The sequence below is a fragment of the Sciurus vulgaris genome (genome assembly GCF_902686455.1).
Source record: "Sciurus vulgaris genome assembly, chromosome: 14".
In the NCBI taxonomy this organism is placed as follows: Eukaryota; Metazoa; Chordata; class Mammalia; order Rodentia; family Sciuridae; genus Sciurus; species Sciurus vulgaris.
Window position 1 is genome coordinate 87,665,793 of NC_136475.1, and position 15,003 is coordinate 87,680,795.

At 36.8% G+C, this 15,003-nt stretch overlaps 1 protein-coding gene across 1 annotated transcript in view; it reads left to right on the plus strand.

The window, feature by feature from the left end:
* The window catches only part of NBAS (NBAS subunit of NRZ tethering complex), a 343,098-nt gene that overhangs the window by 31,000 nt on the left and 297,095 nt on the right, over window positions 1–15,003 (plus strand). Inside the window, exons 7-9 of the mRNA XM_079111365.1 lie at window positions 1,002–1,135; window positions 2,779–2,912; window positions 5,147–5,245. Of these exons, the coding sequence (XP_078967491.1) occupies window positions 1,002–1,135; window positions 2,779–2,912; window positions 5,147–5,245 (367 nt within the window). The remainder of the gene's footprint in view (window positions 1–1,001; window positions 1,136–2,778; window positions 2,913–5,146; window positions 5,246–15,003) is intronic.

A 15,003-nucleotide genomic window follows, 5' to 3' on the forward strand; every position in this document is an offset into this window, starting at 1 on the left:
TAATTTTTTTTGTTCCAAAAGGATAGCTTCTTAGAACCATTTTTTGGTCTGTAGAAGTCTGCAGTTTCTCTGAATAACTAACTCAAAATATGCTGAAGAGGTATTGCATTTGGGGTGGACGATTTTTCTCTCCCACAGAAGCAATCCTAAGGCCCCGACCAAGCAGTACTGACAAGTAAGCTTGCTGTGTGGGCAGGCAGGTTGCTGAGGTTCCGGGTGTTCTGCTCTTGACTCGTGTGTTACCTTGAGTCTCTTAATCATCTGGAATTCTGACAAGAGAGAGCATTTATCCTACCTATCTCTTCAGTTCTGAGATTCTAAAAGGGGAACTGGAAGCCAATAAAATACAATAATAAAAACTTAAAACCTAACACAGGTTAGAGTTTCATATCCTCTTTTTTTTTCTCTTACAGCCAATATCTTTCATATTCTACTGAAAAATTCAGAGAAAAAAATTTTAGGAGTTGGATTATTAGGATTATTTTAAGGTGTTGATTATAAAATCTTATATGATTGACTAAAAACTGTTCTGTTGCATCTGTCTAGATATATGTATGTGTGTATCTGTATGAAATTCCTTGTTTTGTATCGTCTTGACATCTGTATTTGATATATTTAAAAGATCTCACTTAAACTTCTCAAATTGTGCTTTTAGAGGAACCAAACTAATTGGATTGGAATTATTTTCTACCTATTTTCTAGACTTTTGTTCTCAGTTTTATTTTTGAGATATTATTTCTGAGCCTTCACCAGATTAGGGCATGCTTGGCATTCATCAGCCCTCTGATGTCAGACTTTGCTTCTAAAATAAATGAGAGAGAATATGCCATGATTTACATTTGACTTGGAATGGATTTCTGGGAACTGTTCTTTTCTATTGATTGAAGTTTTATAGATCCTTGGAGATAATGCTATACAGTTGAATACTTCCTTTAGTTGCCGTTACTAAAATGTTAACTATCATTATGGCATATTGTTAAAAGCACCTCTTTTTGTTCCAGTTCCAAAAGATCCAAAGCCCCAGTGGAGACGGGTAGCATGGAGTTACGATTGCACGCTGCTGGCCTATGCTGAAAGCACAGGAACCGTGAGAGTGTTTGATCTCATGGGAAGTGAACTATTTGTCATTTCTCCGGTATGTGTATTCTTTCAGCTGATGATGTTTGTTGCTATTGTTGCTTTCTGTATGTAGGTAATCTATGCTTTTTAGTTTATAGCCTTCTTCCTCAAGTGAACAAGATACAGGGGCAGGTAGAGCAGTGGTTCTAACTCTGGCAGTATCTTAGAATCACCTGGGGGTTTTATAAAGAAAAGAGAAACAAAACCAAAATACATTACTGGATTGCCCAGGTTCTAGATTCATTTGTATGTAGTTGATAGTTGATCTGTACAGGAGCTGAGGATTAATATTTGCAAAATGTTCAACTTATTCTGATGAGAAGTTAGAGTTGAGAACTTTTTTTTTGTTTTGTTTGTTTTTTTCATTCAAAAATAACGAATGTAAAAACCTGGAAAAAGTGCCTTGGGCTCTTGGAACCAAACAAAGGAGTTCAGATTACTATTTTCTAGCCTAGTATATTAGGAAATATAATGCAAGGTATATATGTAATCAAATGTAATTTAAAAATTTCTAGTAGCTATAATAAACAGGTAAGATTTCTTTGGTTTATTTGAGCCAGTATATTCAAAATATTATCTCAACATATAATCATAAAATATTAATGAGATATTTTACTTATTTCTTCTGTATTAAATCTTTGAAATTTCATGTATATTTTTATATTTATGGTATAGCTCAATTTGGACTAGGCAGTATCAGGTGTTCAATGAGTGGTTCTAGGCTATGAGGAACCATTAGTGTTGGGGAGAAAAAACTTTACTCTCAAATTTAGTTGTTGGGAGACTGCCAATGAAACTGACGAGATGGGTTAACAGGACAAATGGTATACAGATTTTATTCGTGCTTTTGCATGTCTGGACCTTCCCAGAAATTGACAACTCAAGGAAGCAGATAGACTCAGGGACTTATATACTATTTTAATAAAGGTCTATAAACTGGGAAAGTGCCTAGGAAATATGTGAAATTAACTGCTGGAAGATGAGGGTCATTGAATGAGGTCAGTTTCTGCAGACTCACTTTGGTATGACTTGCACTCTCCTCTTCCTGGCACAGAGAGGCACCTTCCTGAAGAAAGATTTTTCCTTGTTTTTAGGCAGAGAACTTAGCTGCAATCCTTGGTTCTCAGTTGCCTTCTGCTCAAAATGATTTTTATGTCATTTTGTAGTGACATATTCTGATTACCTTTAAGGGAATAAACTTTATTATGTGTACTTCCCAAGGTGCTCATACCTTCAATCTTTAGCAATATAGCCTGATAGTTGGTTGATGGAAAAGGTTGATACCGAGTGCAAATTTTAAATGACCTTTCCTTTAAGTTACTCATTAGGCAAATGGAAAGTTCTTGGGGTTGGTTTTGTTTTGTTTTTAGCATAGACTACTGCTAGTAGCAGAAATTAACATTTGAGAGCTTATATTTGAAGTTTTGAGTCCATATAGTGGGCTTCCTTTTTTCCTCCTGACCTTCCCACCCTCCCGCCTTCCTCCCTTCCTGTGAATAGAAATTTACTTACCTGTGTGAACATCTCAGAGAGATGCTGTGGTTGGGAGAATTGGTCTAGATTAGAGTATCAGAGCCAGTGTCTTGGATATCCTCCAGTTAAGCATGTGTTAACTTGTATCTACTCTTTTTAGTAACTTAATTTCTCTGTCTTCTACAGGCATCTAGTTTTGCAGGTGATTTGAGCTATGCCATTGCTGGGTTGATATTTTTAGAATACAAAGCAAGTGCACAGTGGTCTGCAGAACTCCTGGTCATCAATTACCGAGGAGAACTTAGAAGTTACCTTGTGAGGTAAAAATGTACTTTGGGAAGTCATATTTGATACCTTGTTTATTTCTCTGGTTTAGTGTCAGATGTCTTTTTTCTTCTACCATGCAGATATGATTGGAGAGTTGAAAGAATTGTGTATTGAACACCCATATATTTATCGCTGGATTCTATCCTTAGGATTTCACGTACTTGCTATATCACTTTTTTGACCATCTATTCATCCCTGTCTCCAGTTACTAATCAGTTTTGTAATGTATTTCAAAATAAGTTGGAGATGTCAGCACTCAAATACTTCAGCATTCATATCATTAATTAGAATTCAACATTTGCTTATAGTTTTCTTTTGGAGTAAAAGTGGCATATAATATAAAGCACAAATATTGATTATACCCAATAGTGAATTATGACAGATGTATCATTTGTACCATTCACATCCTTGTCAAAGTACAAAAAATTGATATCATGCTAGGAAGTTCCCTCTTCCCGCTGTTGCAGGACTGAGGCCTTCTGAGAAACTACAGCAGCACAAAGACCCCTCTTCAAACTTAATTCTTGTGATCAAGTCAACAATTTCAGGCATGTCACTTAGAGTAACAGGTATGAGTTTATTGAAGGGATAGAAAAAAGGAAAGGGAGAGAGTGGGTCCCCTCAAGAGAGGAGAGGGACTGTGTGCCTCTCCCACATTCCAGTTTTATTGGAGATCCCAGAGCAGTTTCCAGAGTGTCCCACCCAGCTCCACCTCTTGACTTTTGACTGACATCAGACTTTCAAGTCCCTGCTGTCATGACAACTCTAGGTCACTTTGGCCCATGCTGACTGGTCCTAATTGGATTCTTTTTTTTTTTTTTTTTTTTGTAAGTTGTAGATGGACACAATACCTTTTATTTAGTTTCATGTGGTGGTAAGGATTGAACCCACTACCTCACACATGCTAGGCAAGCGTTCTACTACTGAGCTACAACCCCAGCCCTCTAATTGGAGTCTTAACCATAAATTCTCACAAATTTTTTGGTTTTATGGTTAGAAGGAATTATCTCCCTGAGTTTTGGAATTTGGTCACTGGAAAGGGTCACAAAAGTCTCCCCCTTTGGGTAACTGGGGTTCCTCTTATTGACATTATTTTGGGCCTGTGTTTCTCCTGCAGATAACAGGTAGTTTGCTGAGGAATATGACGTAGCTTGTCCACTTAAGCCAGGCAGGGCTGCAGGTAAATTGCTTCTTAGAAAACAAAGCATGTGGGGGTTGATGCAGTGGGCCCATTTTATAGAAGTATTCCCTTAACCTGTGTTCTCACCATTTGCATCTCTCTGTCTCCCCTATCACCAGTACATCTCTTTCCATGTCCATACCCAGAAAAACTATTGTTTAAACAATTTTTAGGTGGGGAGTGTGGGGCAGGAGAAGAATGGAGGAACTTTGGATTGTGTGGAGGAAAATGGGGTGGGAGGGGGTCAGGGAAAGAAAGATAGTGGACTGAGACAGACATTATTACCCTATGTACATGTATGATAACACGAATGGCGTGAATCTATATTGCATACAACCATAGAAATGAAAAGTTGTGTACGATGAATCAAAATGCAGTCTGTAAAAATAAAAATAAAAGAAATTAAAAAAAATTATACCTGAAAAAATAAGGCACAGATTTCCTTTGAAAATATTTCACTCCTTCAATAAAAAGAAAGGTGAGAGTAAATGTCTCAAACCCATAGATTAATCATAGATTAGTTTCACCTATTCTAGTAATTGACATTAATGAACTCATACCATGGAGTCTTCTGTTCATGTCTTTCTTTCAGCGTATTTTGAGATTCATCAATATTTTTATGCATACTGGTACTTTGTTCTTTTTTCCTGATTAGCATTTCGTGATTACTGTATATTAATGTAGAGACATAGATACCTCAGGTTTGGTTTATGCACTCCTCTGTTGAGACCTCCAAGTGTCCAGTTTGGGCTGTTGTGATTACAGTTCTTATGCCCATTCTTGTGTAAGTCTTTATGGTCATATGTTTGCATTTTTCCTGTTTCGTTATCATCTAGGGGGATCACTGGGACATAGGGTGGATATAGTTTATTTTTATAAGAAACTAGCAGACTCTTTACCAAAATATGTGTCAATCACATTTCTACATGTCAGCATTCTGCTTGTTTTGCATTTTCAACAATATTTGGTGTTGACATCTTGTTGATATTTAATGATATCCATTGTGGTTTAATGGTATTTATTTCTTATTTACCTTCTTAAATTTAGTGTGGGAACAAATCAGAGCTACCAAGAGAGTCACAGTTTCAACTTCAGTACTTATTATCCTCATGGAATAAACACTGCTATTTACCACCCTGGTCATAGGTAAGCAACCATTTGCTCTCATATTTAGTGGAATATTGGATGTATATGGAAATCTTGATTCAGCAAGAAGAAATGGTCCATTCTGTGTCTTACTTTGGCTTCTTCATTCCATACTCTTGTATACTGTTAAGCTTAATATCTGTAATATTGTTGAGTCATCTTTTGATATTTTATGCTTATCTGTCTGGCTGATGGAAATTCTCCAAGCCAGATGGGGCACTGGGAATATTCATTGAGTAATTTATTTTCTCTAGCCCTCTGAATCATTCTTTCATCTTAAGATGAGTATTATACTTAATTCCTAGCATTATTGAGAAAACTAATAAAGTACTGCATATAAAGTGCTTTCACATGGAAGGTCCTCAGTAGATGTTACTTTTCTTCTTTCTTTCCTTGCAGTTTAGTGCTAGGTTGGCTGGGTGTTGGTTGCACAGTTCCTTACAATAATTGTAACACATTCTTCAGGGATTCTATGTCTCCATTGTTTGTCATTTACATTGAAGTTTACTAGGACCTTTTGGCATTTTTTACTTCCAATGACTTCTTCTCTTAAATTTTTAAAAAAATATGTTTTTGGATGTTGACAGACCTTTGTTTTATTCATTTATTTATATGCAGTGATGAGATGAACCCAGGGCCTCATGCATGCTAGGCAGGCGCTCTACAATCCACAATCCCAGCCCCTCAATTTTGTTTTAAGAATGCAATTTACATATATTTTCTAAGTTAACCATGGTAATTGTTTGATTTTCTAAATTGAAAGAGTGTCAAATTTTGAGTCAGATGTATCTAACTCGAGTTTTGACTTTTAGGACTAATTTGTGTTTATTGGTTAGTCCTTAAACTTTCTGACCATCAAATACATAAATCTTTTTTTGATTGAAAATGTATGCAAGTTTTGTGTTCCATTCAGTCATAGGTGTCTGTTTTCCATTCATAATTTTATTATTTTTATACTGCAAAAGAATACACAATCACATACTCCATACTGAAGTCCCCTTTGTGCTCCTCCATGATGCCATCTTTAACATGCTTTCAGAGATAATCACTCTACTGAACTTTGTGTATCATCCCCTTGCTTTCTTTGTTTTATCACTTATTCATATTTAGTTTTGCTGTTTTGACTTTATATAAATGGAATCACACAGAAGACATTGTAGGTCTTTGTGACTTGCCTTTTGACTTTACTCTTGTTCATTCATTTTTTAGCAACTATGAGGATGTTTCATTTAATGAATAATATGTAACATTCATTCTCTTATAGAAGAAAATTTGTTTACAGTTTTTTTTTCTGATATAACAATAAATATAGTGGTAAAATTACATTATTTTGGCACCTTTGTGTCAGAGTTTTCTGTAGGATATATAACTAGGAGTAGAATTGCTTGGGGCTTGTTGGGAAAGTATATCTTAAATTTATCTAGGTAAAGTCCAGTATTTTCTTTGGAGTAGTTACAATAGTGTACAATCCCATCAGCAGTCTATGAAAGTTTCTTTCACATTTTCATTGATAATCTTGATGATGGAAATGTCAGACTTTTAAATATTTGGTTGATTTGGTAGAGATTAAAAAAATCTCACCATGGTTCAATTTGCATTTCTCTGATTAGTGATGAGGTTGAACAACTTTTTATGTTATTGGCCACTCTATTTTGTGATCTATAAAATGCTTCATCATATATATGTATTTTTTGTTGGGTAGTTGGTCTTGTATGATCTGTATATTAATTTTGGATCTGTTACATGCATGATTTCTCAAGATTTAAAATTTTTTTCTTAGATTTACTTTATGATATATGCATCATAATTTCAAATATTAGATCTAAAAACTTTTTTTTTTTTTTTTTTTGGTGGTACTGGGGATTGAATCCAGGGCCTTGTGCTTGTGAGGCAAGCACTCTACCAACTGAGCCACCTCCCCAGCCCTGGGTAATCACTTTTAGCTACATTATTTTGATTGCTTTCATGCATCTGAATAAAATATTTCCATTGTTAGTTTTTGATTTACAACTTTGTGTGTTTATTGATTTCTCCTTGGAAGATGGATGCTAAGTTTCTTACTTTACTACATGCATGCACAGTAAACCTTTGCTTGGTCTGTAATATTTATGTCATAATTTTTTAGGATGAATATTATTATGGTTATATAGATACTATTTGCAGGTGAGACAAGAAGTTTTTATAGTATTCCATGATTGCTTTTCAATGTTATTTATTTACTCAATAAATATTTATTGATGTCTTACTTATTGCTATTGACTATTCCAGGTGCTTGGGATGTGTGCTCCCTATGAAACTTAACCTCTAGCTAGGCTAGCAGATAATGAACAATGAACGTACAATATATGGAGACCTGATAAGTGCTATGGCAAGAAAATGATCAGAGGTGCATATTGGAAACATGGAGAGGGTGCAGGTGATAGCTTGAAACGGATTGCTAGGTTGCTCTCCTCCTTGAAAGTGATATTTGCCCTAAGACTTGTGAAAGGTGAGAGTAGTTGTTATTTGAATATCTGGGAGAAGAAGTTTCCACACAGTGAGGGAACTGAGTTGCGAGTGTACTTGGCATTTTCTAGGAACAGCAAGGAAGTGAGATTGGATGAAGCAGATTGAGTAGAGTAACAAGTGGAGGTCAAAAAGCTAATGGTAAGTGCTGATCCTGCAGGGCTTTGCAGGCCACCCATAGATGTGTCCTTACTTGTTACATCTGTTCTCCTTATACAGTTCTCTAATATTACAGTTAATATATATACATATATACTTTTAATTGCCCAAGTTTTAAAATGTACTTATCACAGATTTACCCCTAAACTCACTTTGCTGGGTGTAAATCTTCCTTCAGTATATCACATACATTAGTGGTGTGTTAAGTTTGACCTCAAAGAGGTATCTCAGAATTTGCTCATTTGTTCCAGTTTAGATTTCTACCTGCTGCGTAGCAATTGTCTTGGAACTTCACCCTCATCCTGAGAATTGCTTTTCTATTTCTCTTTTGTTTAAGTATTTTCCTGAACTCACTCTCTCTCTCTCTTTTTTTTTTTTTCTGTGTAGGTTTATTTCACTGTTTTGGTGAATCTTACAACTTCTATAATATCCCATGAAAGGGGACATGGGGAGTATATTTTCTGAAATCCTGTATGTCTGAAAATGACATTCTTCTATTTGCATGCTTACTTGATAGTTGGGCTCAACAGAATTGTAGGATGGAAATGATCTTCCCTTAGAATTTGGAAGGTATTGCTGTATTTTTTTCTGTTTTGTAGTATTACTGTTAATGATTTTAACATCATTCTGGAATGAAGCCCATTTAGATTCTTTTGTGTTTTTTTTCCCCTTCTCTCTGGAAACTGATTTTCCTTTTCCCCCAGTGTTCCATGCTATGAGTTGGATTCGGTTTTTAGTATCTACCATGCTGGCTCCTTTAGTTTGGATACTCATAATCCTCCCTTTTGTTAGAAATACCAGGTTGCCATGAGGAAGCAAACACATGCAAAGCAAACCATACTTCTGCAGAAGGCTACCGAACAGTCTGGCAGAAACCACACTTGGTTGTGTAGACTGCCCGCTTTTTTTTTTTTTTTTTTTTTTAAAAGAAAGGGATTTATTAGAAGGCGCACTCTATGTAGATCATCCAGAACTGACTCCCCATGTCACACTGCACTACGAGGGAGCTGCTAACTCTCTTCTAATCAGGACTGCAGTGACACTGCTACAAACAGAAAAGATGGTGATCGTGGTACACCTGCTGTCGTCAGCACCTGCAGAATAGTCCACAGCAGAATAGTCACATCCTTGTTCTTATGAATCAAGGATGGTTGTGGAGACTCTGCGACATAGCACAGGAAAACCAAGTAACTCTCAAAATTGTTTAAATGCAGTCCCTTCTTCCATTTCTACTCTCCACATCCCATGTGTGTGCATCTGTTTTGCCAAAACACCATCTCTTTCAAATCACAGCTGAGAACCAGAGAAATGTAGTTTTCAGTTTTCTTGCCATTAGTGGAAAGACAACTACAAGGAGAGGATGGCTGTGGAGTGCCACCTCACCATGTCTTCCCCACAGCCTGCCTCGAAACTTCCTGTTAAGTGACAAGACTTCTTTCCTGCTTAAGCCAGCAAAGCAGTGTGACACAGGAGGGTACAGAATGAGAGCTAGAACTCAGGTCTTCCGGATCTCAACTTCATTCTCCCACGTGGTACATAGCTTATAAACTTTGGCCTCCTTTCCTCTTCATCCCCCATGAGTAGTTATACTATTGAACGCAAGGACGCAGAGATGAGACTTCCCAGGGGAGGTGGTGTCATGGCCCAGTCAAGTCAAAAGAGGCCTTTCCTGCAGGCAGATGTGTCCTCCTTCATGCCTGGACACAGAGGTCTTCTTATCCCCAGACTGGGATGCTACATGTCAGATACTGCTCAATGGAGAAGTGTCTCAAGTGCCAGTCTTGGGCTTGGGGTGTAGCTGGGAAGTAGAGAGCTTGCCAGTGTGTGAGGTGTGTGGTTCAGTCCCCAGTTCTTTAAGCTCTCCTTCCATTTGCCCCTAATAGGGACAGTGCTTGAGGCTAATTTGTAGAATTCAAGAAATTCAACTTCATGATATCCAGTTTCCTTTCGGTACTTAGGTTAGATTTTCTTGGTGCTCAGTTTTACCGCCTGTTTTTCTTCCTAACTCAGCACTGCCTGTTGTTCTGATAGGAGGAGCTCAGAGCTACCATCTGTGTAATTGACTAATTTCAAAATTGGGGCGGGCAAAGGGAAGGGCTGTAGTTAAAATGGGTATGATTGGTTCTTATATTTCAATTAAGGCTAAATACCCTATTCTGAAAATGGACCACAGGACTTTTCTATTTCTTTTTTATTTACATTTTTATTTTTATTTTTTATTTTTTGTGGTGCTGGGGATCGAACCCAGGGCCTTATGCTTGCAAGGCAAGCACTCTATCAACTGAGCTATCTCCCCAGCCCTTAAATTTTTATTTTTACAGACTGCATTTTGATTCATTGTACACAAATGGGATACAACTTTTCATTTCTGTGGTTGTGCATGATGTAGATTCACACCATTCATGTCATCATACATATACTTAGGGTAATACTGTCTGTCTCATTCTACTCTCTTCTTTCCCAACCCCCTCCCGCCCCATTTTCCTCTGCTCCATCCAAAGCTCCTTCATTCTTCTTTCCCCCCACCTCTCCCGTTATGTATCGTCATCAAACTTATCAGAGAAAACTTTCATCCTTTGGTTTTTTGGGCTTGGCCTATTTCACTAAGCATGATATTCTTCAACTCCATCCATTTACCAGTAAATTCCATAATATTATTATTCTTTATGGCTGAGTAATATTCCATTGTGTGTATATACCACAGTTTCTTTATCCTTTCATCAGTTGAAAGGCATCTTGATTGATTCCACAATCTAGCAATTGTGAATTGAGCTGCTATGAACATTGATGTGGCTGCATCACTGTAGTATGCTGATTTTAAGTCCTTCGGGTATAGGCCAAGGAGTGGGATAGCTGGGTCAAATGGTGGTTCCATTCCAAGTTTTCTAAGGAATCTCCATACTGCTCTTCAGAGTGACTGCACCAATTTGCAACTCCACCAGCAATGTATGAGTGTGCCTTTTTCCCCACATCCACACCAACACTTATTATTGCTTGTGTTCTTGATAATAACCATTCTAATTGGAGTTAGATGAAATCTTTGGGTGGTTTTAATTTGCATTTCTCTAATTACTAGAGATGATGAGCACCTTTTCATTTATTTGTTGACCACCTATATATCTTCTATGAAGTGTCTGCCCAGTTCCTTAGCCCATTTATTGATTGGGTTCTTGTATTTTTGGTGTAAAGTTTAAGTTCTTTATATAAATTCTGGAGAATAGTGTGCTGTCTGAAGTGTGTGTGGAAAAGATTTTCTCCTACTCTTTAGGCTCTCTTTTCACATTATTGATTGTTTCCTGTGCTGAGAAAAAGCTTTTTAGTTTGAATCTATCCCACTTATTGATTCTTGCTTTTTTTTCTTGTGCTGTGAGGGTCCTGTTAAGGAAGTCTGGCCCTAAGCCAATGTGATAGAGATTCAGGCCTACTTTTTCTTCTATTTGGTGAAGGGTCCCAGTTCTAATTCCTAGACCCTTGATCCATTTTGAGTTGAGTTTTGTATAGGGTGAGAGATAGGGGTTTAATTTCATTGTGCTGTGTGTAGATTTCCAGTTCTGCCAGCACCATTTATTGAACAGGCTATCTTTTCTCCATTGTATGTTTTTGGCTTCTTTGTCTAGTATGAGATAACTGTACTTACGTGGGCATGTCTGTGTCTTCTATTCTATGCCATTGGTATGCTCTTCTGCCAAGCTGTTTCCGAGCATGCGTTTGATTCCTTGTGGCACCTAGAAGGGATAGATTTAAAATGGCCACCATTTTATCTTATGTCCCAATTAAGGCTAAATATTGTATTCTGAATATGGATCACTAGACTTTCTATTTCTCACACTTTTGAGAGAATTATTTGAATTAGTTCTTCAATTGTTTTCTCCCCGTTTTCTGGAACTTTTATTATTTAGATGTTGTTCCTGGAATTGCTTTCAATTTTCTTACTTTTTTCTGTCCCCCACCCCTTTGTTTTTATTGAAAAAAGAGAAGTAAATTTTATTCTACAAAAGTAAATAGACTTGCTGAAGAAAGTAGTTGTTACTAAAAACTTGGTCCTTGTCCTCTGCTAATCCAATAACGAGGACATGGTTTTCAGAAAGCCTTATTGCTTTGTGAGTAATGGAGAAACACAAGAGAGTATTGCCCCACAGGCTTGGATTCTGCCCGTTGGGTAGCGGGGTTTGTAAAGAAGTGATTCAAAGGCTACATTCCGGGTGTCCCCTGGCCAGTGGTGGTGGTGGTGGGGGGGGGCGATAGTAATTTCTTAGCTCTTCTCAGGCCATTCCAGAAGTCTGAGTTTCTTGGTTCCAGTGATGGAGCGGGTGTTCTTGGACAGATAACCTGACCTCGGATGGTGAATAAAGGCATTTCTGTTTCTCCCACAATTAGGGAGGGGGAGGGAGGAGAAGAAAAATCATGTCCATTTTAACATAAGCCTCAGTTGCAGAGCTATATTCAAAGCGGGAGGCAAACTACTGTTACAGTTGGAAACACTTTTGACCTTTGTAAACCTACTGAGTTATTGATACTGTTGTGAAAAAAAATCTGTATTCTGGTTAATTTTTTTCTTAATATATTTTCTATTATTCTGTTCATTCTTTGTTAAAATGTTCATTTTGCTTTTAGTTTCAGTTATATTTTTCATTTCTAGAAGTTTTTTGTAGTTCTTTAAAAAATCTTAAGGGAGAAAAACTGCTGTTTTCTGTAAACTGCAGAATGTTTTGGGACGTAAGTATTTGGCACATAATGGATATTCAGGAGATGATAGATGCAACTATTGTTAATGATTGAATAAATACAGTATTCCTTTTGATGCATGTGACTTCTGTTTTGAAGGGTCAGTTGTTGCCAGGTGTAGTGGCACACACCTGTAATCCCAATGACTGGGAGGTTAGTGCAGTAGGATTGCAAGCTTGAGGCCAGCCTCAGCAATTTAGCAAGACCCTGTCTCAAAAAAACAGAACTGGGCATGTAACTTACTGGTAATGTGCCCTTGGATTCAACCCCAGCCCCTCCCCATACAAAATAATAGAATTTTTTTTTTTTTTTTGGTGGTGCTGAGGATTGAACCCATAGCCTTGTGCATGTGAGGCAAGCACTCTACCAATTGAGCTATATTCCCATATATTCCCAGCCCCTATCCTTATGAATTTTGAAAATTGGTTTGAAAAGTCTGGCTAGTGAAAACTTTTAAACATTAAAAATAACTATAAAATAATCTGAAATGATCATAGGCTTTTGTTTTGTTCTGGATGTAGTTGAGTGATCATATATGAAGTTAGAGGACTTTATTTTATAAAAATGAATTTAATTATATGGCTGGAAATAGATGTTTTCTTATATAAAAGTATTTGTTAAAATAATCACATTACCCTACTAAAATCATTCTATGAAGCTAATATCACCCTCATACCCAAACAAGGCAAAGACATATCAAGGAAAGAAAATTTTAGACCAATATCCTTGATGAATAAAGATGCAAAGATCCTTAACAAAATATTGGCAAACCGTATCCAAAAACATATTAAAAAAATTGTGCACCATGATCAAGTGGGGTTCATCCCTGGAATGCAAGGATGGTTTAACATCCATAAATCAATAAACGTAATCCATCATGTCAATAGACTTAAGGATAAGAATCATATGGTTATTTCAATTGATGCAGAAAAAGTGTTCGACAAAATACAACACTCCTTCATGCTCAAAACACTAGAAAAAATAGGGATAGTAGGAACATACCTTAACATTGCAAAGGCTATTTATGCTAAGCCCATGGCCAACATCATTCTTAATGGAGAAAAACTGAAACCATTTCCTTTAAAAACAGGAACAAGACAGGGATGTCTTCTTTCACCACTTCTATTCAACATTGTCCTTGAAACTCTAGCCAGAGCAATTACACAGAATAAAGAAATTAAAGGAATATGAATAGGAAAAGAGGAACTTAAGCTGTCACTATTTGCTGATGACATGATTCTATATTTAGAGGATCCAAAACACTCCTCCAGAAAACTTCTAGACTTCATCAATGAATTCAGCAAAATAGCAGGGGTAAAATCAACATGCATAAATCTAAAGCATTTTTATACACAAGCGATGAAACATCTGAAAGGAAAATGAGGAAAACAACTCCGTTTGCAATAGCCTCAAAAAAAAAAAAAAAATACTTGGGAATCAATCTTACCAAAGAGGTAAAGATCTCTACAATGAAAACTACAAAATATTGAAGAAATAAATTGAGGGAGACCTTAGAAGATGGAAAGATCTCCCATGTTCTTGGATAGGAAGAATTAATATTGTCAAAATGGCCATACTACCAAAAGTGCTATACAGATTCAATGCAATTCCAATTAAAATCCCAATGACGTACCTCACAGAAATAGAGCAAGCAATCATGAAATTCATCTGGAAGAATAAGAAACCCAGAATAGCTAAAGCAATCCTTAGCAAGAAGAGTGAAACGGAGTATCGCAATACCAGAACTTCAACTATACTACAAAGCAATAGTAACAAAAATGGCATGGTATTGGCACCAAAATAGACAGGTAGATCAATGGTACAAAATAGAGGACATGGACACAAACCCCAATAAATACAATTTTCTAATACTAGACAAAGTTGCCAAAAATATGCAATGGAGAAAAGAGAGCCTCTTCAACAAATGGTGCTGGAAAAACTGGAAATCCACATGCAGCAGAATGAAACTAAACCCCTGTCTCTCACCCTGCACAAAATTCAACTCACAATGGATTAAGGACCTTGGAATCAGACCAGAGACCCTGCATCTCATAGAAGAAAAAGTAGGTCCAGATCTTCAACATGTCGGCTTAGGATCAGACTTCCTTAACAGGACTCCCATAGCACAAGAAATAAGAGCAAGAATCAATAACTGGGATAGATTCAAACTAAAAAGCTTTCTCTTAAACTATCAGCAATGTGAAAAGAGAATCTACAGAATAGGAGAAAATCTTTGCCACTCATACTTCAGATAAAGCACTAATTTCCAAAATATATAAAGATCTCAAAAAACTCTACACCAAGAATACAAATAATCCAGTCAACAAATGGGCTAAGGAAATGAACAGACACTTCACAGAAGAAGATCT